General features: G+C 39.8%; 1 protein-coding gene across 3 annotated transcripts; it reads right to left on the bottom strand.

Moving 5' to 3' along the window:
* Positions 1-565: 565 nt before the first annotated feature.
* Positions 566-27,709, bottom strand: serinc2l (serine incorporator 2, like). 3 transcript variants are annotated; one of them, XM_013132828.3, is made up of 10 exons: positions 27,585-27,709; positions 26,847-27,008; positions 10,748-10,935; positions 6,482-6,561; positions 5,185-5,322; positions 4,383-4,552; positions 4,094-4,184; positions 3,404-3,554; positions 3,016-3,228; positions 566-2,525 (listed from the first exon to the last, which is right to left on the bottom strand). In XM_013132828.3, exons 1-10 carry the CDS (start codon positions 27,621-27,623, stop codon positions 2,387-2,389), a joined length of 1,371 nt encoding a protein of 456 aa, XP_012988282.1. In that variant the 5' UTR covers positions 27,624-27,709; the 3' UTR covers positions 566-2,386. The 3 variants fall into 3 exon arrangements, with proteins under 3 accessions (XP_012988282.1, XP_012988284.1, XP_012988283.1); XM_013132830.3 differs by lacking the exon at positions 27,585-27,709 and adding an exon at positions 27,453-27,557; XM_013132829.3 differs by lacking the exons at positions 10,748-10,935; positions 26,847-27,008; positions 27,585-27,709 and adding an exon at positions 6,973-7,617.

Here is a 27,709-nt window from a genome sequence, read left to right as displayed (position 1 = left end):
TCTACAATTGTGAAAGTATTATTGATAGTGGACTAACATAAGATGTATAAGATTCTATCAATGATTTTATTGAAAGACAATTTGCAGTTCCTATATTCATGAACTATGAAATGAGCATACACTCCACATACCAGTCTCCTAACCTTTTCGCCCAATAGTGGAAGTCTAGTGCCTGTTAAAATTTTAAAGTAGTTAACTTGAAATTAATATCAAGGCACTCAATGTAATTCTTAACAACAATACCTTCATTCAATACTGAAGGATCATCACTTGAAATCATGCATGGGTTAATCATCTGTGTGGGCCATTAATCAGATATTATATTATATTCAAGTAATACGATGGGATATAATTTAATTAATGTTTTTAATCATAACACTTTACTAATTCCATTCACATGTATTTACAAACAATAATTTAAAAAAAAGTACAGTGTTTGAACTGTTTTAGTTCAAGTGAGGTTCACAATACCAATACTTCGATACAGTATAGTTTGGTATACTCAATACCAAAACGATTGTGAAAAACTGAAACAATACTTATATCTGAAACGATACCACGGCAATCATGTGACCAATAATCAAACCTTTATTGAAATACATGGTCATAGAGCTTGTAAACTAATGGGTTTAATAAGCTTACTCAGTAATATTGTGGCAACATGGCATTTCATAGTACAGTTCAGAATCCAACTTCCTCACCTAAATCCCCATAGACATAAAGGTCGCCAGTTTTCCAGAGAGTAAGCCTAGTCCAACTATTACAATAAAATACACAGAAATAGCTTCTGTCCAGGATTATTCAGAATCTGCTCCCAAAAAGATACTCCCAAGAGATGGACTGCAACTAATCATAATTACATCTCCTCAGACACAAATATACACTGGCACAGATCTACGACAATGGATATAGAAGTCCCAGAAAGACTTCAATTGATGGAACAGAACCACAGATGTCTTCGAGAGGACTGTGTGTAGCCCCAGAGTTAAATATGCTACAATTGGGGTTAACAGAGCCTTTTTTCACTCCTGAGCTGAGTCAAACCTAAGCTCTATTGGCCTAACCTGGATGCACATTCTCCATAGTTACTATGTTGAAAAAGATTGTTAACAAAAAATGCAGTGCAGTCCATAAACATTCAAACAATGACAAGTACATTTGTTATGGCTCTGTATTCCAGCACACTGGAGTTGAAATTAAATTGCTAAGAGGTTAAAGTGAAGACTTAACTATAAATTAAATAAATCTATAAACCATGAAGATTGTAGGTGAATATGCTCAACAGACAGAGCTAAAACAAAAAACCTTGTGCCACTGTCCAAATGCTTATAGACTACACTGTATTTGAGCGTGCACAGTTTGATTCAGGTTAGCTTAATCAGACCTAGCAGAGCTCAGCCTTAGGGTGAGATAGGTAAGGATATTACAATGATTAGGGTGTGTCCCGATGCTCTTTATCTCCCTCATACACTATTTCTCTGAGGCTCTGGACAGGGTGACTCTTAAAGATTCAGCACTGTGGGAGCTGTGCCAATGATGGGGAAATCCCTAAACTAGCCAATCAACAACAACTAGGCCTGTCGGTAGGCCAACTTTATCAACTGCGGAATCCTGACTGATGTTATTATCAATGTGAGGTAATAGGTTTCTGAACCTTGTAAGGACTCTAATTACAAAATGTCACATTGCTATCCTCACTCTGCAAGTGGTCTCTGGATGTAGTGTCAAATCTCTTTGCACCGTTTCAAAATATTAATATGTAGCACAAATACCAGCAAAGTTTTCTTTACTCAAAGAGTTTGGACTTGCACCACAAAATACAACCAGGGAAACTAAACCAAAACATACTTTGTCAACAGATTGCTGGCAGGGTAGGAACACCATTTTGTCATTTGGGTGAACTAGCTTTTTGCTATACTTTAGTAATGTGCATACTGAGACAAACTGATCTCAGAAAATGTATAAGCTAGAAAACATTAAGTGCAGCTTTGCATAATAATGGCCCAAAAAAAAAGGTATTTAGTAAGGACTTTAAGTGTTAACATTGTGCTATAATTAAGCAGTAAGGAACGAGGTGGTGTGGTACAGCCACTAATCCACGGCTAAGAGTTGTTCTTTGGCACTACGCGTCGTGGAGTATATTGACAATATACCACAAACCCCTGAGACGCCTTAGTAGTATTATAAATAGGTGTTCAATGCAATTAGAGCATTAAAAAGTGATACCGATAGTATACCGTCTCATATACCACAGCCATCAGTCAATCAGCAATAAGAATTCAAAGCACCAAGTTTATAATACCTAAAAATACAGTGTATTTCATATGTAGCCAAGACCGATACAAATAATGGATCGCCTACAGGCTCATGGTGACCAGGAGACTGTTCAGCTGAAGTCTCGGTCAGGGAATATGAGAGGGGCGAGCAAGGTCCAGAGGTAGAGACCCAGGCCCAGCCAACTGGAGCTAATCTTCACCCACACAGCTGGCATTGTGCTCTGCATGGATTGGGTGGTGGTGTCAGGCCTGCAAAGGGAAGTAGGAAGGCGTCAGTTCAAAGGCTGTATTTATAACCCTATGAGACTTTCCTTCCTGGTCTCATACCATTCAATTACACACAACAGCTTTTTTGTTCCTCCAGGTTTCTTAAGTCTTTTAACCCTCAATAACATGTAGTTAATCCCTCCGCCCCGCAAATGGAGACAGTGGGGAAAGAGTTTTTGAAGGCCAGGATTACGGTCATAGAGGCAAATATGTTCCCTCCAAGTATTTCACACAACCCGGAAAACTTGTACACATATGCTGATATAACGTATTCCCCAACAACAAATCCATAATTGAGAGCACACGCATTGGATCTTAACACAAGGAGTCGCTAGAGAACCGCGTAACAAGGCAGACATCCCTCCCCACTGCCAGTACTGTGGCAATCTGCTGTGCCCTATGCCATACCTTTGGGCATTGTCTGTATGCTGTGACATTTCCTAACGTTCCCTAGTTAGCCTTCAATACGTACTGGTACCAGTTGGTGAGGGTCATCATGATGTAGAGGGAAGCCAGGCAGAGGTGAAAGTGGAAGAAGGAGTAGCTGTAGGTGACCTCCTCCTCCTCGTTATCCACTGCTCTGTGCACCCCGTCCTTTCCAGCCTCGCCCTCCCCTCCATATCCACCGCCGCCTTCCTCCGTCTGCATCAGCTTATTCATTTGGGCGTTGCTAGAAGAACGGATACTGGGGGAACGAGGGAGGAACAGAGCATAAGAAAAAATAACCAAAAATAAAAGCTGGAACAGAAGCAGATAGTAACAGCAATGGAGATCTCTCCAGATCATGTTGTAACATCGTAGCATAACATGAAATGGAACCAGCAGTCATGATGTTGATCTGAATTGAAGAAGCAAGCTACCTGGCATAGAGAGTGCAGAAGAGGAAGATTACCAGACCCACAATGCTCTGGGCGTCCCACCACTGCACCTGTCCTGGGGCATTGGTGGGGGTGGACTCGCTCAAGCTGACATTGGACACCAGTGCCAGCAGGCTTGGGTTACACTTACGGTCTGTGAGAACACAACACATAATCATACAGTTATGGGAGTAAACATGCACATAAAGCATATCTACAGTCTTGAAGAAAGCAACAGAAAGATATCTAGCCATCTAGAGTTCAAAACTCCAGGAATGTTCAATAAAATCCAAGGTTTCCCAGAAATCCTGAAAGGTGGATTATGGATATGCTGCAAAGTTTGCCATGTTTCTCTGAAATATAACAGTGCAGCCTCTTCTACACTACAAACACTGTCTGATGTTTTGTACAGACCCATTACAAGCATAAGCCATTAGCAGAACCAGGGTTGTTTTCTGTGACCTAACCAGAAATCACCTTCAGGCCCTTGTAAATGTTGACTCATTCAAAAAAGGTCAGTTAACTACCAAATCATGTCAAACTCACTATTAGGCTAAGACGGTGCTGCAGTGGTAAGAACAGCTAAGACAGACATTCAAAACAGGTCAGGGAATGTTAAAATGGCGTAGAGAATAACAACAGATGGCAGGATCTGTGCTGATACTGGTGTGGGGTCAGGGGGCAGAGACTCACTTGGATTGTTGGTCATGGCGGACCATGTGACATACATGGTGTAGAGAGAGATGATGGAGGCTTGAAGCAGACCGGACTGGGGCTGGGCTTCCTGTGACACATAAAAAGCACAGGCACTGGTAAACACTTGTACAAAGCTATTGTTGAATGCGATGCACACAACTAAACGGTACTAGACATATACAAATAAAAGCATTCCATTACTGAACACTGGACTGGTCGTTTTGGATATAATTGCTAAAGCCCCTTTGTTTGATGGGGAGAAAGGCAGCGAAAACAACAAGAATACCTGTACTTTGGGCAGGACTGAGATGATGGAGATAATGACGCTGAAGATGAGGTTGAGGCTGATGAAGACCTTGTGCTCTGTGCAGTTGTCAGACTGGGTGTAGTAGACATAGAACAGTACCACAGCAGTGAGCGCCAGGGCATAGTGGAGGAAGGTAAACAATAACAGACCTGAGGTACAGAGAAAGGGCCAACATGGAGAGAGTACATTAATGCTGTCATGTCTGGCATACAACTTCATACTCTGTAGATACTTATTCTATGTCCTTTCTGGAATAGCGTCCTTCAAACCAATTCCTGGAAAGCCACATTGTATGCAGGCTTTAGTTCCAGCTCATTTGCCTAACAATGCATCAAACTCATCGAGGGATGAATAATAAGTTCCTTGGCTAGATAAAAATATTGTAAACAAGGGATTTCAACCCTTTGTGGAAGATCAGCTATTTACAAAAACATTATGCTTCATTCATGCTTCCGTTCCCTAACAGAGTAAAAACTAGGGTTAGCATTCCTTTCAGTTTGATCCACAAATTTAAAAACAATATATTTTTGTTTTTGAAATTTTATTTCACAAATATTTAGATAGTCAACACTTCCCTAAAATATAACTGCATGTTTTCTTACCACAACAAAATTGCAATACGTTATGGATATTTTCAAAAATTATGTAAAATTGCTAAATAATCCCACGGGCGCTATATTGAAATTAGGTATTAGCCTCTGCTGCCCTAAACCTACAAACTGCCACGGTAACGTAAAACAGCACGGATATACTACATCTGGAAATGCAGTTGTAAATGTACCTGCGAACCAGCATTTTGAGTTGCCCTCCTCGGCATTCCCCACCCAGATCTTGTTCCAAGAGTGGGCAAAATCGATGAGGAGGATGAGCTGAATGATGATGAAGATGAAGGAACCCACCACGCCAAAGTAAAACCACACTGGGGGGGATAAGACCGGTCAATACAGCAATAAAGCATGGGGTGAAAAGAAGAGAATTTGAAGGCAAACTTACCAAAATGTATATTCAGAAAGTGAACAGCAAATTTATAAAGTAACATTGAAGAATTATGTGCAACTACACCTGTGTTTTAGTACATGGCTACCAAATTATAACCAGTGTAGTGGTGGTATGAAATTCAAATCATACAACCACTATACTGTGGTTGAGTGTGAGGTTATGAAATGTATTTTTTCATTCTTTCTAAAAGTATAATAACGGGGTTTGCTTTCACTACAGATTTAGTTCTTGCATATTCAGAGTAAAATGTCTTTCTCCCCCTTTTATTAAATTGTGTGGTGGTATTCAAATGGTTTACAATTCAGCTTGGCAAGTTTGGATTACATGAGACTGTTTCCAAGTTGTGTACTGAAATAGCAAGATTAAATTCAGATGTGCATGTTTCCAATTGAGTTCTCTGCGGGCCAGAAAATTTGAGCCCGGTCCAACCCAAGCCCTATTACCTGAAGCACACATTCAGGCCCAGCTCAAATCAGATAAATACATAGAGCCTGAACACAAAAAAAACGACATCAAAACCATAGACCTCCGCTTCTTCAGCAACCGTGCCTCTCAGGGATTACGTTCGTATGGAACTAGACTGTTACAAAAAATTAAGGTAACAGATAATCACAGTAAAACACCAAATGAATTAAACTTCCAGTCAAGACAATCTGTCCAGTAAGGAAGAATAAAGCGATTGTGAATCAATGTCACCTGTTTTAGTGGAAATTAAAGTAACAAAAGGTTCTCTGGAGAGGCATCAGAAAGTCAACCCCCAAAAAGGGAATGGTTTTGCAGGTGGTGGCCACAGACAATTGCTCTCTCCTTACCCTTCCTGATTGATTCTTCTTTAGTTATGCATTTTGTTAATGGCGGCCGTTCGGGTGCTGTTTGGGTTGAAACTGAGTTTCCATGCCTCTGGTGAATGCATGTCTCTCGTGCGATACATATGGCTCAAGTATAACATTAAATGAAAAACTTTAAATATAAATGTTCCTGTTATGTGACTCACTTGCCAGTGATTAAACCAGTTTAGTCAGAAGTTACGACTGTACGACTGAAGTTTAACAATGATGATGATGCAAGGTAGTCTATACCAGTATGAAAGGTTCCATCCTGGATAAAGAAGGCTCCCACAGTGATTCCAACCAGGATCAGAAACTTAAAGAACCAGAACCTAGAAACAAAATACAAGCATAGGTGTATCCAATGTGGTTTCACAAACTGGGCCACAAAAACATTGTTACTACAATCTTGAATTAAAATAGATTAAATTGATTCCCTCTTATATTAACACCATATATACATCACTTCGAACATAAAACAATGTAATGTAAAGCATAAATGTGTTTTATTTGGATACATATTTATCCCACTCAGTCAATACTTGCTTCAACCACTTTTGTCAGTAACTACAGCGGCATGTCTTTTTAGTAAGTCTACCAGCTAATTCTACCAGCAAGCACAGTGCTCTGCCTATAGCTCTGGGGACTTGGAAGCTTTGAGGAGGTCCAGATATGACTTATGGAATGCTATCAGAAATGCAAAAAGAAACTACAGGAATAAGTTTAAATACCACAGCTCTAACCCCATAAGTGGTGTGGACTGCGAAACATCACCGACTACAAAAGGGAGGAATAGCAGTGATGCCTGTCCCGCCGCCTTTCTCCAACACCTTCTATGCATGGTTTGAGGCGACCAACACCATTCCCATGTGAGGTTTGCTGAGGACCAGGACAACTGCTCACTGTCCCTAGCCACTGCTGGCTTGAGGTCCCCATACCAATGAAACCTCCCATCGCCTGCCTGAAAAGGATAACACATACGTGAGGATGCTGTTTGTAGACTACAGCTCTGCATTCAACACTATTTTACCTGCTAAGCTCATTCCCAAGCTCCGGACCCTGGGTCTTAACACCTCCCTTTGCAACTGAATCCTGGACTTCCTGACGAGCAGACTCCCAGGTGGTGAGAATGGGAAACCTTACCTCCTCTGCACTGACCCTGAGCATCAGTGCCCCTCATGGCTACATACTCAGTCCCCTCCTGTACTCCCTGTTCATGCATGACTGCATGGCCACACACAACTCCAACATCATACTGAAGATTGCGGATGACACCACCATCCTGGGTCTCATCACCAAAAACGATGAAACCGAATACGCTGCTATATTACGCTGCTATATTATTGTGCTGGGGGATATGAGGGATGTACTACTAACTTTTCTCAGTTTCCTCCAGTTTAAAATTTTAGAAGGAGATGAGGTCCTGGTCCACACCTGCGGATTACCTGGTTTGGGGGGCCCGTTGCTGTCCCTGTCCTTGTCCACCTGGTCATACTTCTGACCTAGTCTAAAATCAAATAGACTCTGGATTTAGCCCAGAGAAATGTATTTATTATTCCAATTGGACTCTTAATATCTCACCCGGCACAGCCAGAAGAGGACTGGTCACCCCTCTGAGCCTGGGTCCTCTCTAGGTTTCTTCCTAAAATTCGACCTTCTTAGGGAGTTTTTCCTAGCCACTGAAATTCAACACTACTGTTGTTTGCTCCTTGGGGTTTAAGGCCGGGTGTCTCTGTAAAGCACTTTGTGACAACTGCTGTTGTAAAAAGGGCTTTATAAATACATTTGATTGATTGATTGAATACAGATGATTGTGTAATTTAGGAACCGGCAGAGGGGGGGACCAAGCCCCCATACACATTGATGGAGCTGAAGTGGAGAGAGTCTCCCAATTCAAGTTTATATGTGTGTTCAAAGATGACTTCAAATGGTCCAGGCAAGCAGACTCAGTTGTAAAAAACTTCCCAAAAGCTCCTATACTTCCTGAGGAGTCTCAAGATGTTTGGCATGTTGGCAAAACTCTCACCAACATCTAAAGGTGCAACACTGAGAGGATCCTGTCAGGCTACATTACAGCCTGGAATGGCAGCTGATCTGCTGCAGGCTGCAAGGCCTGCCATGATCAGCTGCAATCTCCCCCCTCCAAGCAAGGCATCTCCCATACACAATGCCTTAGGAAAGCACAGATCATAAAAGACTACAGCCACCCAGGCTATGATCTTTTCACACTCCTGCCATCGGGCAGACGTTACCGGAGCATTAGGACACGCACTTCCAGGCTCACAAAAAGTTTATAAAAAAACTCTGGTGCAGTGGGCCCCGAGTTCCTCCTGGTGCAGGACAATGCCCGGCCTCATGTGGCCAGAGTGTGTAGGCAGTTCCTGGATGACAAAGGCATTGATGCCATTTGACTGGCCCTCAAACTCCCCAGACCTGAATCCAAACTGACAACCTCTGAGACGTTATGGATTGGTGCATCTGACACTGCCAAGTAGTCCCACAGACTTTCCAGGAACTCACTAATGCCCTGATCCAGGTCTGGGTGGAGATCCCCCAGGACACCATCCACCGGCTCATCAGGAGCATGCCCAGATGTTGGCGGGAGTGCATACAGGCATGTGGGGGCCATTCACACTACTGAGTCACATTTTGAAATGAAATTCACAGCCTGTGATTTCAACTGTTTACTTAAATTTTCGGTGTGAGTTTGAATCTACCCCTCAATCGGTTTCCATTGATTGTTGTTACGTCATTTTGGTCTCAACGATTTACACATTGTACAGTAAAGACTTTGATCTTTAATATATTTTGTTCATCAAGACCCAATGTGTGATTTAAGTGATCCCTTAATCTTTTTGAGCAGATTATTAATATAGCAGATTATAAATATAACCCTTTTCCAGAAATGTCTTCCTGATTTGTTTAGAATGCTTCTTGGTGTCCATGGTGTAATGGTATAGATACATTCTCTGCCATACTCTGGGGCCTTCCAGAAACAGGGATATTTCATCTGACATTGTGTCATTTTTGGAAAAAAGAGGAGTCTACTGAACTGTGACTTTCGAAGGCAACTGGATTAGGGATGTCACGAGAACCGATACTTCGGTACCAAGTCGATGCGGATGGTCAGTGAGTAATAAAAAACAATGCCTTCAAACATTCAAGACTAAAGGAAACACTTCCAACTTGCGAAGCAACTCAAAGACAAAACATCCAGATTTATTTAAATAATTGAAGGTGCGTTAGTTTCAATTCATGTTACATTAACAACGGATCCAAAGAGTTATCTTTGTTAAAGACTGTAAAACAACTGCAGCTCATTTAGAATGCTAGCCAGGATCAAGAGAACAGAGCACAACACTGGTTCTTTAATCTTTGCATTGGCTTCCAGTCAGTTACAGAATAGATTTCAAAGTGGTGCTTTTAGTTTATAAATCTCTGAACGGTTTAGGTCCCGAATACATTTCTGATATGAAGAATATAAACCGAGCAGGGCTCTTTTATCCATGAACACAGGTCAGCTAGTAGAGCCCAGAATCCAAACTAAACATGGAGAAGCTGCGTTTAGCACTTATGCTGTACACAACTGGAATAAACTACAAGAATATCTTAGATGTGCCCCAAACGTATACATTTTTAAATTCTGGTTAAAAACACTTCTCTTCTCACGTGCCTATGACTGAGCACTTAAACTTAACCACACTGTTTAGCCGTACAGCTTCCTATGTTTTTATCCCATTTTTTAATCTTTATATGTTTTCTTATTGTATTTTTTATTATTATGATGTATTTATTTGTTTTTATTATTTTACTTTCATATATTATTATTTGTAAAGCACATTGAATGGCTTCAATGTATGAATTATGCTATATAAATAAACGTGCTTGCTTATATTCTTATCCTGAAATACACGTTACCATTATTTTTGTTTGAGACAGCTGGCAATGCTGTGTAGCCTATCCAATTATGTTCCATACGACGTTTGCAATGGCTAAACGCTAAAGGCTACCATGTTAAGGCTAATGTAATGTAACCATAGATCATAGTAGTAGGCTACTATCCTTACCGTTCAGTGTGTCATCTGTCATCAAAATATAACGTTTGTGTTTTAAATAAATATTTCCGGACTAATGGTCAGTCACCATGTCAGTAAATGTAAACGACTGCACTCTGAGTAGAGGTGTGTGTGTGTGTGTATATGTGTGTAGCCTCTACTGTTTTCTTACAGTTATTCAGCTGATAACTGAAATCTCAATTTTCCTTTCACAGTATCAATCAGAGGCTACATGCCACTGTTGCTGTTTTTTGTAATGTTCAAATGTTTCTAACAATATCTAACAATAAATAACAATAATGGATATTTTCTAAATTTGAGTTTAAATGTCATAAAGCAGTCTAATTGTGTGCAACCTATAACAAACTAAACAGGCAAAACAGGTTGAAATTACAGAACAAATATAAATAAATATTTTCACTAGAACCTGTTTTCCAAGCAATGAAGGTTGATTTGAGCTCACCCATTCTGAATGGCTGCACGTGGGTCTTTGCTGCTCTTCACACGGACCATGATGGCAGAGAAGAAAAAGAAGAAGCAAGTCATGGCGAAACACATGCGGTACACAGACTTGTAGCCCACAATGACCTCACAGTTTACATGGTTCTCCAGGCCCGGTATGGTGCTCCCACCCTGACAGAAGCCTGGGATCTACAGAAGAAAAATCAGAAAATGCCATTCACATTTAATTTGGAAAAGCATTTCTAAGACACCTTCACATTAAATGCCAAAAGCATGTGTTTTTTTTGGTATTTTTTGTATTCCATAGTACATTCATTCATACGGACAATTGTATTTGGTGTAACAGTGCTGCTAGTGGTCGACATAGACAAAAACATAACATCAAATTGACAAAATTGTATACAAAAAATGTGAGCTAAGATAAGGTTGTTTTCTCACCCGTTAGTAATGTTGGTTACCACAAACAAAACAAAGGTAATACTTCTGTGTCCATTGCATTCAGTCCAAAAGAGTTTCAAATTTTGAAAACAAATAAATGTAGTCTGAAATGTTTTTCAGTCATTGGCCAGAAATCTGGCGCAAATATAAACACAACACAGTAAGTCTATGCACTCAACATGATTGTAGGCCACCTACTACTAGCCATGATCCAACTTTGATGTTTGTATCAAACCACCTTTCAAGAATACATTAAGCAAAAATGCCTATCAAGTTTGTCAATATTGTACGGCAGGCACTTCCGTAGGTCACAGAATGTCGCAGGAGATGACAATGACAATAGTTTGCTAGTCCTTGCTGACAAAAAGTATCACCATAAAACAATGTATCCATCATAGCGGTTTTCAGCGTTAACTTTTGAGTTAGAGCAAAAAAGTTACACTTCGGTCTCATCTCACCAGAGAATATATTTCCCCATCTTTGCTGTATCTTCCACACAGGATTGTTGGTGACAGATTTTTAACAATAGCTTTGTTAGAAATCAGAAAGGTTTCTGTTGTTCTTATTATCTAGGCACATTCACTTCCAATGAAATGTACATTCATACTGTAATTGTTAATGCTCAGATTCCACAGCTTCATGCAAGTTCATATTGCCACCTGGAGCATCCAGATAATAGTTAAACTATGGAAAGTTTCCACCATCCAGGAAGTGGAACTCTGTACTTTCTTCACAGGCCTGCTCTAAGAGTTAACATAACCAACATTATTTTTTTACATGCTTTGGGGAGAGTTCTTTTCCATTATTTTCTTCCTAAAAGCTTCTTGGTCTTCATGGTGTGATGGTTTGGATATGACCATTATGTTTCTACTAGAGGTCAACCGATAATGGATGTTTAAAGGCCAATATAATAACGATAGTATGAAGCAAGAAAAAGCTGATAGTCGATTAATTGGCCGCTAACACATCCCCACACCGTGAAAAAAAGTGACACTGTCGGAAATGAATAATCTTTGACTATTACAAACAGGACATCTGTTGAACTGAACATTTAAGTCAACGTAAGTATATTGCGGGTGGGAGCTATATCAGAATTTACATTAGACTATATTTTGACAGCCAATTAGGCCGTTACAATTCCAGAAATGCGGCCATATAGAACAGCTACGGGAACATGTTTTCAACAGCCTACATTTAAACAGCAATAAAACAAACGCTATGATCCAACACGTTGTTTATATATATTAATATAGCATATAGGCTACAACTAGGGCTGTGTCTATAACATAATTGCCTGATCTCAATACTCAAATCGCAATTATTTTATAGACAACCATTTTATTTCACAGATCATTTACTGAAACTCATTCACTTCTACATTTCAATGTTTAAACCTAGTTAGGAGTTCTCCAAATGAAAAACCCCTATTTTTATTGTTAGTATTATTATGATTATTATTTTTTTTTTTAAATAATCCTTGAAACTGCTGAATAACTCAAAAATGTATTGGTGAAAAATTATATAAATTGGACCACTGAAAATTTAGACCACGTAAACCTACCACACTGACACCCAACCCAATTCCTCCACAGGGGGCGCCACAGACCACATCTTAATCCATTTCCACCCCGATTGACCTAGAATGCTGATTCTTTGTGTACATGCCTCATTCCCCAGAAGGTAGAGAACTGCACCAAGGACCTATCATGTCTGCCATCTTGGATATTTTGTACAGTGAAAATTTCATGAAAACTACAAAAATATACATTAAATAAACATTAACTCTGATTGACCTGGCAATCGGCATGCCTGTGTCTTATACATGTCTCCCTATAGGGTGGTAATTGCTAAGAGCTATATTACAAGATGGTGGACAAATTGGCTGACTAGTGTAAGACTCATGGATGCATACACTTCATGTGTGCATTATACTATGGCACAAGGAAAATATAGACCAGGTATACTATCCACACAGACCCGATTCCCCCACAAGGGGCGCCACAGGCTAATACATTTTTTCCACAATGAAACAATTTACATCCCGATTGACCCATTATGCAGATTCTTTATCTACATGCCTAATTCCCGAGGACGTGTAACACTATCAGGGCAGTCATGTCCACCATCTTGGATTTTTTTGTACAGTGAACATTTTATGAAACCTATTAAAATGTTCTTGAAATCAATAACAACTCTGATTGACTTGGCAAATTGGCATACCTGCACACAATACCGTTTGCTAATATCAAAATGATGGCACTTTGATCCTGTTCCCACAGACTCTAGGCCATACTTCTGAACAGGGCTGCTAATGAAACTAGTTGCCTAGTCAAAAATCTAATGAACTATGACTTCAAAGTTAGCCCCTTTATGCTAACTCTAATGACCACTATTATAATTATATTAAACTCAACCAGTAGTCATATTGACCTGACTGTCAGTGTACATGTGTCTCATAGGTGCCACTCTATAGAGTTAAGGAATAAGAGATAAATTGGAAGATGGTGGAGCAATGACATCAGTAAAAAGGTGGTTAATTAAAGTACATTGGACAATAGAAGGTAGATAAAATGTAGTAACCAACAACTATGCTATCCGTATCTCTTTGACACACTCACTCTCTCTCTCTCTCTCTCTCACACACACACACACACACACACACTTGTGAAACATAAAAAAAAATAATAATGGCGTTTTCCATTGCCAGTGTTTTTGTCTATGGCCTTAGAGTGTTACCCCTCAATGGTCTATGCCTTTAGCAGGTGGACTTTATATAAATCTGATTGACCTGGCCAGCATTATCAGGAAGCACAAGAATGATCTGTTTTCCACAGACTTTGATTCACTGTAATAAACTGTACATATAAGGAGTATTTCATTTTTATTATCAATATCCCAGCATGCTTTGCGGCTGTTCAATTTGTTCATGTTTATTGTCCTTGATAAGAAGGTGACAGAGCTTTGTTTTTTGTGCCATCTTGTAATTATGTACATTGGTACACTAGAAGGTCTTTTGGGGGAATTATGGTGGTTTTTGGGTGCCAACCATAGAAAGGAAGACCATTCTGTTTGGTATGCTTTGCTACTTCATGTGATCTTTAGCAAATCAGAACTCTGAAAAGATTCCGCTATTAAGGATCTGTTAGTCCTGGGCAGTGGAGGTTGAGAGGCTAAATTGTCAATTTATGTGGATGACCTCACAGCCCTCCTTACTGACAATCGGTCAGTACAGTAAACTTGAAAAATCCAACTGCATTACACATTTCAGCAGTCACTAGACTCTATTGAGGATTGTGTGAAATTGGTTTACCTCCATCACAAAAAGCGTCTATGAACTGTATCGCTTTTGCCACTGGCCATTTTAACAGCTTATTAGCCAGTAATAGGCTTACTAGTGTGGATTTTGAGCATTAACAATTACAATATGAATGTACGTTTCATTGGAAGTGAATGAGAACAACAGAAACCTCTCTGTTTAGATTATCTCTCTGTAGGTTGTGCTCTAATGACCACAGGAATGTTTACGATGGCCATTTGGCATGGGGGTTACTGTCCTGGAAACCAGATCTTTGCTAGGTAGACACACCCTTCAATGTATATATGAGCTTGTAACCATCATTACATTGAGAAGAGATTAAGTGAGATGAGATTGAAGTTGTGTAAGGAAGACCAGGTCCGTAACCTAATGAACAACAATTTCTAATGCTGCAATAAATAATATAATTTCTCTCTCCCTTGACAAATGGGTATGCTAAATTGCTAATTATTACAACCACTATACGAAATAAAATGGCTGATTTCTAACACTAGTATCTACTAACTTCCCAGGAATAATCATAAGAATTGAGCAATTGCTAGCGAGACTGAAGATGAACTATTCCATGCCAAACATAGTCATAATATAACCGTATACAGTTGTTATATTCCGTATACAGATGTTATATTCCGAGATCACAAAATTAACTGCAGTAGGGGTCCTTACTGAAGCCCAAATACATTCTGTATGGAACAATGTGAATCATGCCTTCTTATTGAACACCAATAAGGATATTACTTCGCAAATAGAGCATGAATGGTTACCAAAAAAGCTTTTCCTTGAAAGAAAACATTGGTGCCCAAGACCCAAGTCTGATGAAACAACCCATATTTTGGACATTCCCCTTTGTTAGAAAAGTTTGGTTTTTATTGCATGCCTGGTTAGTTAACCTTAACAAAACCTAAAAAAAAGTCTATAATGTCAGCCATTTTAACATTCATGAGAGATTATGTATTGAATGGTTCATGTTATAGGTAACATTAAAGGTGGAAAATGTTTCTGACATGATTTATCTTTGTCTCATTCTTTTACATCACAAAAACCTGGCATTTTAACAGGGGTGTATAGACTTTTTATATCCACAGTAGGTGTGTCATAAGTGCCTTCCTATACCGTGATAAGAAAGATGGAGGTACAGTGACATCAGTAAAAAGATGCTTTATTAAATTTTCCCTTACATTGAAAATCATAAAACCTATACAAATGATCTTCTTCTTAACAGTAAACTCTTATTGACCTTTCCAATGGCATACCTGTCTTATACATGTCTCCCTATAGGGTGTTTAAAGCTAACAGAAATAATACAAGATGGCGGATAATATGGCTGACCACAATAAAAAAAAGATATTAAAGTCCTTACTATGGGATTATTTCTGCTGCCATATGCTTACAATGTTATAACTGCTGACATGCTCACAATGTCACAGGAGAACCCCGTCCCATGGTTGCTTGCAACAACAATTAATTGTTTTTAAATTCCTTGAAACTGCTGAATAACTCAAAATTATATAAATTGGAAATCTGAAAATATAGACCATGTACACTCACCTAAAGGATTATTAGGAACACCTGTTCAATTTCTCATTAATGCAATTATCTAATCAACCAATCACATGGCAGATCCTTCAATGCATTTAGGGGTGTGGTCCTGGTCAAGACAATCTCCTGAACTCCAAACTGAATGTCAGAATGGGAAAGAAAGGTGATTTAAGCAATTTTGAGCGTGGCATGGTTGTTGGTGCCAGGCGGGCCGGTCTGAGTATTTCACAATCTGCTCAGTTACTGGGATTTTCACGCAAAACCATTTCTAGGGTTTACAAAGAATGGTGTGAAAAGGGAAAAACATCCAGTATGCGGCAGTCCTGTGGGCGAAAATGCCTTGTTAATGCTAGAGGTCAGAGGAGAATGGGCCGACTGATTCAAGCAACTTTGACTGAAATAACCACTCGTTACAACCGAGGTAAGCAGCAAAGCATTTGTGAAGCCACAACACGCACAACCTTGAGGCGGATGGGCTACAACAGCAGAAGACCCCACCGGGTACCACTCATCTCCACTACAAATAGGAAAAAGAGGCTACAATTTGCACGAGCTCAGCAAAATTGGACAGTTGAAGACTGGAAGAATGTTGCCTGGTCTGATGAGTCTCGATTTCTGTTGAGACATTCAGATGGTAGAGTCAGAATTTGGCGTAAACAGAATGAGAACATGGATCCATCATGCTTTGTTACCACTGTGCAGGCTGCTGGTGGTGGCGTAATGGTGTGGGGGATGTTTTCTTGGCACACTTTAAGCCCCTTAGTGCCAATTGGGCATCGTTTAAATGCCACGGCCTACCTGAGCATTGTTTCTGACGATGACCATCCCTTTATGACCACCATGTTCCCATCCTCTGATGGCTACTTCCAGCAGGATAATGCACCATGTCACAAAGCTCAAATCATTTCAAATTGGTTTCTTGAACATGACAATGAGTTCACTGTACTGAAATGGCCCCCACAGACCTGCGTGAAGTTGGCCTCCCCACCAATGCAAAACGTTGTCAAACTATGCTTGTTCGTTTGTGCTGGAAAAAGTTTCATTTGTGCTGCTTCCGTTTTTTAGATATTAACATAATATTTTTAGGTCAATCTGAGGTCAACCAGCCCCCCCACATTCTCCAAATTCACCCAAAATAGTCTCGATCGTTTGTGCTTCGTTTGTGCTGGTTTGTGCCGGTAAAAGTTTCGTTTGTGCTGCTTTGGGTTTTAAAAAATTAGACATTGAATTATAGACGGTGACGTCACCAGCCCCCCCACATTCTCCAAATTTACCCAAAATAATCTTGTTAGTTTGTGCTACGTTTGTGGCGGTAAAAATTTCGTTTGTGCAGCGTTGGGTTTTAAAATATCAGAAATGTAATCAAATTAATATTTAGGCCTATAGGCTACAAACAAGGCTCACTGAATATAATAGATAAATCAATGGTCACAAGATCAAAAATAGTCAGACAGCTCTGTATTTTGGTTTGTAGTTAGTCAGTAGCCTATAGCCTATGAGCATTTTATTTCGGCTTTGTCTATTCAATCTCCAAAATGTTAGATGCTAATAAAGATGATTTAATAGAACATGCAATTTCTTATCAGGTTTTTTGTAGTCCTGTAGTGTTTAATAAAAACAATGTTTTTCTTTTATTAGGCCTATGTCACTCTTATCTTCTGCTACTCTATGAGCAAAATGGATTTGTGCGCGTGTGCCATCAAGTCGTAGTTTAAATGTAACTTCAGCATTTTTGGGCAAGAAAACAGCTAAACTATCCTCGAGGAGAGCACACTTTTAAAGTAGAATTGACGAAGACGTTCTGTCATCACATAATTTGTTCAATAAACAATTATCCTCACTTCAGTGTCTTGTGATTGTATTTTATTTTTATTTTTACGAGTCTCATCTGCTACACTCCACTCCCACCACTAGGGGCAAGTGACACTTCCATTCAAGAATGCTCTTGTATAAAATTGTGTTGAGTTAGTGGAGAAAAGGTCGATATAAATCAAACTACAAAAGTCGTTACTAATCCAAATTTCTGAACAATGTAAGTATACATTGTTTTAAAACTGTCTGTTACAATACTAGTAGCTGCAAGAATATTGTACAACATTCAAGAGAGCTAACCTTGTTATTGAACAGAAACCTCAATAATAACACTTCTATTAATAATTTATCTATGAAATGCTATTTACAGTTGCACAAAGTTTCATTTTAGTATTAAAAAACGACCATGGTGCAACTGTATTTAACATTTCATAGCTAAATTAGTGATAGTGTTAGCAAATGAATTTTCAGTTCAATAAAAAAATGACAATCTAGGGGTGAACTTTACCATATGGGTCCTAATATAAGATATATTATCCATCTACATTATTCTTACTATATTATATGATCATTATATTCAGACCAATACAGTAATATATTAAAACAAATTTATGCTGTACATGATATTTTTTGGAATCAGAATAATTGAGTGTAATTATGTTTTGCTTATGCCAGATGCCCAAGAAACCAGCAGTCGACAGGGATTCCATTATCACAGTCCTGTGTTCATCAAAAGAGGCCATAATCCAAAATGGCAACATAGCTACTCCTAATGAGAGCATCTGGACAGAGCTTAGTAAACAGCTAGACAACAAGATCACTGCAAAGGCACTATACACTTTTGTTAAATTAAACAGACACAACATCTGGAATGCTTTAGGGTTTACTCATGAAAGTGATCATGAAACAAGTGGCAGTAGTGATGACACTGATTTTGAGCCAGGGTCCCTTTTGATTGCTGCACTTTTGATTTTGAAGTTCCATTTCAGAAATGGATTGAATTTATGCCTGAAACAGTGACATACAAAAACAAGTTCTCTAAAACAAAAAAAAAGGAATACACAATTTTGAAGCCTGGTATCTGGACGCATGTGATAAATCATCACATTTGGCAAGAAGTGAAATGCCCCTGCACATTTACTTTTAAAAGAGCCAAGGTCTATCCATCAGTCACAGACAAATATATTGTAATCAGAGGCAACTGTAAGGAGTGTCGTGGCCAAATTCACATAAAATGTGACAAAAAGCATGAAATAAACAGCACAATGATGTTCAGGTGTTCGCTAAAAAACACTGATGACACCCTGCATACTGGCTGTTCCAAACGTCCGATGTCTGGTAACTTGCGTGTGCAGATATCCAAAGAACTGTGTGAGGGTAGAAAGGAACCCCATGTATGGAGGGCATCAGAGGCAATAAAGCTGATGGATTTTGGAGATCCTGAGCCAAGTCATCTGCCTAATTTGGCCACCCTGCGCAAAGCAAAGCAGGAGAGAAATGATTTGGAATTAGGCGACAAGGATCCTATTCTGTCATTGCAGATGCTAAAATATAGTGCCCCTCACAGTGGTAGCATTAAAGACATTGGACTAGACAAGTTTTTTTGTCACTATTGGAGCCAAACACAAATGTATGTGTACAAGACATTATTAAAGACATCTACTAACCCCACTGTGAGTTTTGATGCAACTGGCTCAGTGGTGAGGAAACTACAGAGACCAAATGGCAAGTCTGGCCATGTATTCCTTTATCAGGGTGTTGTGGCAGGGGGTGAGAGCTCAAGTGTCCCAGTGGTGCAAATGCTGTCAGAGAGACATGATGTTAATGCCATAACACATTGGCTGACAGAATGGATACGCGCCGGTGCACCTACCCCAAAAGAGGTTGTGAGTGACTTTTCTCTGGCTTTGCTCTGAGCTTTGGTCAAGGCTTTTACTTCTCATCCTGATCTTAAGACCTACATCAATGAATGTTGTGGTGTCTTACTCGGTAGAGAGTCAGCAAAAGTCCCACCTTGTTTCGTGCGGGTTGATGTTGCTCTCTGCATCAAGATGATCTGCCGGTGGGACTGCTTGAAAAAAAAAAACACATTGCATTAAAGATTTCTTTGTTAGGTCAATAGCTCAGCTTATGTCACAATCCATGGACGATGCAAGAGAACTACTAAGATGCATTACTATTGTGGCTCTTAGCGAAACAGAGGGCAGTGACAGCTCTGGAGCCCCCCTCATTTCAGAAAGGTGCAAGAAATACCTAAAAGCCAGAATTGCAGAAGAGTGTGTCATCATTCCATATGTAGAGGGTGCGGACCAGGAAGAAGTGGATCCATGTGACCAAACACAGACAGACCTGCAGCAGTGGGTAACAGATATATGTGAGGAGAGCAGGTCACTTGCCACATCTAATGGTGATCATGACAATATGCACTTCCTCCCTGAGATTATTCCAAATATAATCTGGCTTGCAAATTACTTACCTCTCTGGACAGGGGTAATGATCCCTCACTTCCGGAGCTCCAAAATCACTGCAAGTTCAGCCAATGTCGAAGCCGAGTTTAAAAACATCAAACGCTGCCTTTTCAAGCATGAACACTTGCCTATTCGAGTGGATCGATTCATTGCTCGACATCTGTCCTTCATTGAAGGCAACATGCGCATTTTTTCTGCAAAACAAAAGAGTGTGGAAAAAGGTGAAGAGGATGAGGCTGTTGCAACAGAGATCGACACAGTAGTCAGTCCACTACCCACCACAACCTGCAGGATTGATGGAAGGCCAGAGGTGGATGCTTCCTGCTCTGGGAAGTCTGACACTGTCACAAACATCCATCCAACAGATGAAGAAGCTGTTGAAAACTGGAGAGGCTTAGCAGTTCCACCCAAAAAGAGGCAGAGGAGTTCATACATCTCTCCTTGTCCTGAATGGCTCCATGCAGATCCATCTGTGAGAGGGAAAAGACTCAAAGTGGACCTGTTGAAAAATGGAAACAATCAACAGCTTGTTAAACTCAGGCAATCAAGAATCCCTGTGCTGAACACATGTGCATTTGATGCTTTTTGTCAATGCTTATGTTGTGCTTACTGTTATAGTGTAACTTTTGAAAAAATTGTTTGCAATGAGGATTCCAACAACCTCCTCCAGCTAGTGAAATCCATCACCACAAAGGGTCTGAATGCACAGGCCTACATACAGAGGGCAGAAATGATGAGCGAAATATTCAAAGCTGTCCGACTGAAGTCTGGTGCTCTCCAAATTGATGCACAATGCCACATCTCCACTATCATTGAAAAGTCAATGACGAAAGAGATTTACTTTACGGGCAGTCATTGCTTTTAGAGGAGGCTTAACCCAGGATGCTCTTGGAAATTATGTGGCCTATTGCAGGAGGTCTCCATGTGTCTGGGAGATGTATGACGGCCTGAGAAGTGGAGTGACAGGAGCGTCAGATAAAAGCAAAATATGCCCACAAGCTGTATTATACACAAAAGACTGATTGCACTGTTTAATTATTTTTGTTGAACTTTTTTGTATGCCACACACCCTTGTTTTCCTACTCCTGTTAGGAGAAGTAGTGTGCTATTTTATGGAAGTTTGCACTCAAGTCTATTATTTTGTGTGGTATATTTGGTTTGAAGACAGATTGTAACTTGTCAGTATTAAGTGTTTTTAAGTTTAAGTTTTTAAAGGCTAGAAGCAAATAGCAAATAGAGCTTGTCATGTTTAATAGAAAAAAAAAGCCATATAGTGAGCTTAAGAGACATATAGGCCTATAGGCCTTTACAATACACATGTGTATAAACACAGCAAACAGATTATGGTGTGTGTATTTGTGACAATTTTTATATTATTAACAAAACACAGCATACAGTAAGTAAAAACACTTACCTTGAAGTTTATGTTGCATCCACACATCCTGTGATCCGCATCAGTGTTCGTTAAAAGTTGAAAACGCACAGGATAACAATAACAATAAGTGAATATTGTCATTTGGTTTGCCGATTCTTTAGGTCTTACCTTGTTACTTCAACTAGCCTACTGTTAAAAAAAAGTGGGCTGGTGCACCGTCTATAATTCTCTCTCATTCAGTGTCTTTCCCATACAGTTAGTTGTGCACAAACGGAACGAGAATTTGGAGCATGTGGGGGCTGGTGACGTCATCTTCTATAATTCAATGTTGAATATTTTAAAACCCAACGCAGCACAAACGAAACTTTTTACAGCACAAACCAGCACAAACGAACAAGATTATTTTGGGCGAATTTGGAGCATGTGGGGGGGCTGGTGACGTAATCGTCTATAATTCAATGTTGAATATTTTAAAACCCAACGCAGCACAAACAAAACTTTTACCGGCACAAACCAGCACAAACGATCAAGACTATTTTGGGTGAATTTGGAGAATGTGGGGGGGCTGGTTGACCTCAGATTGACCTTCAAATATTATTTTAATATCTAAAATACCGAAGCAGCACAAACAAAACTTTTTACAGCACAAACCAGCACTAACGTAGCACAAACGAACGAGACTATTTTGGGTGAATTTGGAGCATGTGGGGGGGCTGGTGACGTCATCGTCTATAATTCAATGTTGAATATTTTAAAACCCAACGCAGCACAAACAAAACTTTTACCGGCACAAACCAGCACAAACGATCGAGACTATTTTGGGTGAATTTGGAGAATGTGGGGGGCTGGTTGACCTCAGATTGACCTAAAAATATTATGTTAATATCTAAAAAACGGAAGCAGCACAAACAAAACTTTTTACAGCACAAACCAGCACAAACGAACGAGCATAGTTTGACTACGTTTTGCGTTGGTGGGGGGGCCAACTTCACGCAGGTCCCCCACAGTCACCAGATCTCAACCCAATACAGCATCTTTGGGATGTGGTGGAACGGGAGCTTCGTGCCCTGGATGTGCATCCCACAAATCTCCATCAACTGCAAGATGCTATCCAGTCAATATGGGCCAACATTTCTAAAGAATGCTTTCAGCACCTTGTTGAATCAATGCCATGTAGAATTAAGGCAGTTCTGGAGGCGAAGGGGGGTCAAACACAGTATTAGTATGGTGTTCCTAATAATCCTTTAGGTGAGTGTATACCTTCCACAGACCCGACCTGATTGCTCCACAGGGGGCGCCACAGGCTGCGCATTCAAATGTATGGATACAAATACAATTATTATTATACAATAATCCAAAATTATAAACGCAACCCCATTTATCATGAGGTGAACTCAAAGATCTAAGACTATCTATGTACACAAAAGGCCTATTTCTCTCAAATATTGTTCACAAATCTGTCTAAATCTGTGTAATTGCGCACTTCTCCTTTGCCGAGATAATCCATCCACCTCGCAGATGTGGCATATCAAGATGCTGATAAGACAGCATGATTATTGCAGAGGTGTACTTTAGGCTGGCCACAATAAAAGGCCACTCTAAAATGTGCATTTTCACTGTATTGGGGGGGGGTCTGAAAACCAGTCAGCATCTGGTGTGACCACCATTTGCCTCATGTAGTGCAACACGTCATTCGCATAGAGTTGATCAGGTCGTTGATTGTGGCCTGTGGAATGTTGGTCCACTCCTCTTCAATGGCTGTGCAAAGTTGCTGGATATTGGCAGGACCTGGAACACGCTGTTGTATATTATGGGACTGTTGACGTGCTTTATGCTGCCTGCTGTTACCTACCTGGCAACCTGCCAAACTTTTTCAAATTTACTCTATAAAAACAAATTGGTCAAATTCTACTACAATATTTTTTATCTGTTGACCTCTTACCTAACTTTTCTACACCGGGACTCTTTTTGGACATAATTAACGGAACTACTCACCCCTGAACACCCGACGCTAGTTATCATTACTATGCCTTATCACTGTAATTGTTGTAGCTACAACTATAGAATATAAAAACATAAGAGGTTTGTCATAGGATGTTTCTGAACTCTGAACTCACACTTTGAATGTATATGCATCAGTATAATCATCACCGAATTATGAATCATTAATGTTAATGTATTACCTTACATTAATGTAAGGTAATCAAGTGAAATAATAATGCATGGGTAACAAATCAAATATAATAATCAAGTAACATAAATGGCCCTAATGGCTCTATTATTTTTATACACGTTTCTGAAGCCTGCACCACCAATATTTAACAAGGAACAGATCTTGGAAGGTTGCGAAACAATGGTGGCGGATGGGGAGAAGGATCCGCCCAGGAATTAGCATAAGGGGATGGCCAGGAAGGTTATGCAAGATAACACTGTATAAATGTGTGTATCCTGAGTTGGCAAGACAGTTGACCCTGCAGGTTAACTCTGCTTTTATGATTGTTAATTAAAAGTCTAATTTGAATCCACAAACTCCTAAGTTATTGCATCCATTTGAGTTGTTGCATCCTTTTTGGTGAGAAGATATATTTTTCCACGACACAACACGGAGAACTATCGTCAGGTTAAAATAGCACAGTTAGAGGCTCGGCTTCAGACGCAAATGTCAGGCAAAGATTGTTAGTGTAGAAATGAAGAAGAAAAAAAATATGGAAAAAAAAACTGTCTGTGCCATCAGGAAGAAAACGGAAAACTTTAGTCCTCTGCGATTCCATAACCCGCAGTATTAGATTAAAGAATCCACCGGTGACCGTACACTGTTTACCGGGGGACAGAGCCACCAACCTAGCAGCAAATCTGGGGGTGGTGCTCGTGAAGTCTAAAATTGGCAAGTATAGAGAGTACAGAGATATTTTTATTCACGTTGGCACCAACGATGTTAGGATGAAAAACTCAGAGGTTACGAAACAGAACATAGCATCAGCGTGTAAACTAGCTAGAAAGATGTGTTGGCATCGAGTAAACAAACTCTACAGCACACTTGCGCAACTCAATCGCTGGCTAAAAACTGAGCTCTGCCCGTCGCAGGATGTAGAGTACGTATATAAGTGGCTCTCTTTTTGGGACACTCCCAGAAAAACTGTTAGCCAGCCTGCTAGCATAGTGGAGTCTGTCGATAGCATAGCCAGAGTAGATAGTACAGTTTTACCTATTGCCACTGTGACTCGTTCCAGGCTGAGAAAGGTTAAACAAGGTAGTGCTAACAATAGCAACCCTATTAAGATCAAGCCTTCCTCCACCTCTGTCACAAATAAAAATTACTATCACCTTGCATTTCAAAATGGTACTCCTAAATATTAGATCCCTTGCTCCAAAGGCAGATGCAGTAAATTAATTAATCTTGTGAATGGCTGTGTCGTTAACCACTACAACACAGAGCAGTACGTTTGCCGCCTGTCAATATAGCCTCTTGTCTATACTGACACCCGGCATCTGTATATCCTGAACAAATCCTCTTTTGCCACTGGCCGTTTTAGTAGTTAACTGGCCATATGTGAATAACACTGATACAGTTAAACTGACTAACATTTCTTACTAAGTTTACCTCCACCGTCTATGTATGCCGTTTGCCACTGGCCATTTTAACAGCGTATTAGCCAGTAATATGCTTTACCAGTCTCTACTATATTACTGGAATAAATTTTCCAATTGCTAGCGAGTCTGCCAAAGCAGTTTCATTTCATAAGAACATATTTTTTTCTTTCATGGCAAAACAGCATACTTTTTTCTTTCATTTGTGAATGACATTTATACAATAACTATCAATAAAGGCGACAATAACAAATTTTTTCATCAAGTGAAAAGACGAGAGAATCTTGTAATATACCAGAAATAATTCATAAATGTTGTTGCTCTCAATAGATTCAAACTTAGGTCTTCCACTTGAGAGACACCGTCTGTAACCACTACGCCACGACATTACACGTTTCAGCAGTCGCTAGACTCCATTGAGGATTGTGTTAAACTGACTAACGTTTCTTATTAAGTTTACCTCCACCCTAGTGTCAATGAACTGTATTGCTTTTGCCACTGCTTGTTTTAACAGCTTATTAGCCAGTAATAGGCTTACTACTTTCTACTAACTTCCGAGGAATAATCATAAGAATAGAGCAATGGCAAGTGAGACTGAAGATGAACTATTCCATGCCAGAAACAGTCGCAATATAACTGTATACAGTATCAATTAAGGCTTACTATAACGTAACTACATTGTTAGGCCAGCAAATGTGTTTGTTTATCCTGACCCAAAACGCATGCACGAATGCGTACTTCGAAAATCCACCAGAAATAGTCACAATATAAACGCAAACTGTTTTATTTCAGGCTAACTATAATGTAGATATTACCTACATTATGTTTTAGCCAGCAAAGTTTTCATCTATACGGAATAATTCATAATGCGTACATCACTTTGCTTGCGAGGAGATACAGACTTGGGACCTATAGTTCACAGGTCTGCTTCTCTAACCACTACGCTATTTAACAAGGGGTTGTCAGTCAGTCACTCAGTCAGTCAGTAAGAGACATTTGCTTTTCTTAACTGGCTCCGCTTACGCAGTCCGGCAAAAATAGCACAATGACTAGACCAAGAATGTGGTGCTTTCCAAGTCCGGAGAGGTTGTCAAGTGCCACTCAGACAAATGCACTGGATTCCCAACTCCACACATTGTTACAGTCTCACTTGAGATTGGTGCACCAACCCATGTGCCGATTGTTTTTGTGGTTTTCCTGGAGCATGGACCCTCACATCTCCCAGATATAAGAGAGACGATGCACCATTTACATAGTATTGTGTTTGTTGGTCTGTATTTGTGTCATTTTTGTGAATTTGTGTGATTTAGTGTGAAATGATGCATTAGAAAAAAGAAACGTATTTGGCAGTTATTGGTTATTGGGCAGTTATTAGCCATATTCCCTTCTCCCTAAGGCTGTCATCAGATTCAACGCAACCAGTTTACAATATACCTGATTCAAACAAAGAGGATACACAAGATATTGACCATTTAACAAAATTATGACATTGTATATCATTACTAACCTTAAAAATGCTTGCATTATTACAATTGTGTGACAAAAACCCACCCCCAATGCTTACTTGTTGGAGCTGTGCTTCCATACCAGGGAGGATCATAATGACAGACACCAGGGTCCCAAGGAGTAGGAAAAAAGAGAACACCAACCGGGTGACAGTGGAGTTTTTAGAGGAGGGACAGCAGCTACATAGAAGACATGGGGCTGAGCCACACAGACAGGAGGCCTAAAGAAATTAAAAAGAATGTACGACAATAAGACGCCATCAATACTGTAGTCTGGTGGAAATTTCAGATTGGTGTATAGTGATGGCCATTCGAAACTTCATTACTGCTCTTCTAGCAGCAAGATATTATGCTAGAAGCACTAACTCAGGTTTGTTGATAGTACACACTATCCCGAACACCGCAAATGGTTAGAATAAACATCCTTCTTGCGTCTGGTTGGCTAGCTACAGTACTACTATAACTTACAGTGGTAGAAGACGTTATATGCAGTACTACGTGTCTCTACTACGTTCAACTGCAGCAAAGATGTTATGTAATCTGTGGCTACAGTTTAGTTAACAAGATAAGGTATTAAGGTACATTCAAACATTACAAGATAGACGTAACTTTACTTGGCTGTTAGCAAACTGAAGGTAATGTCAAATATACTACTGTACAGATACCTGGCGTGGGGTGTAGCTGAGATGTTTTTGCTAGGTAATTTAGCTTGTTAGCTTGCTAGCTAGCTAGCCACGAAATTTCAACACAGAAACCGAAGCAGGAAATGATTCCGTGACGATAGCTACGGTACTTACACAGCTAGCAAGGGAACACAAGGCCATGCAGGCCCCCATTTTCGAAAGATTTTGACAGGGCTGATGATAACGTCGCCTACTATTCCTGGTCCTCTTTCTATCAGCGTCTTGTGAGGAACATTAAA

This window comes from Esox lucius, chromosome 20, assembly GCF_011004845.1.
Source record: "Esox lucius isolate fEsoLuc1 chromosome 20, fEsoLuc1.pri, whole genome shotgun sequence".
NCBI lineage: Eukaryota > Metazoa > Chordata > Actinopteri > Esociformes > Esocidae > Esox > Esox lucius.
This window is presented reverse-complemented; position numbering and strand designations above follow the sequence as displayed.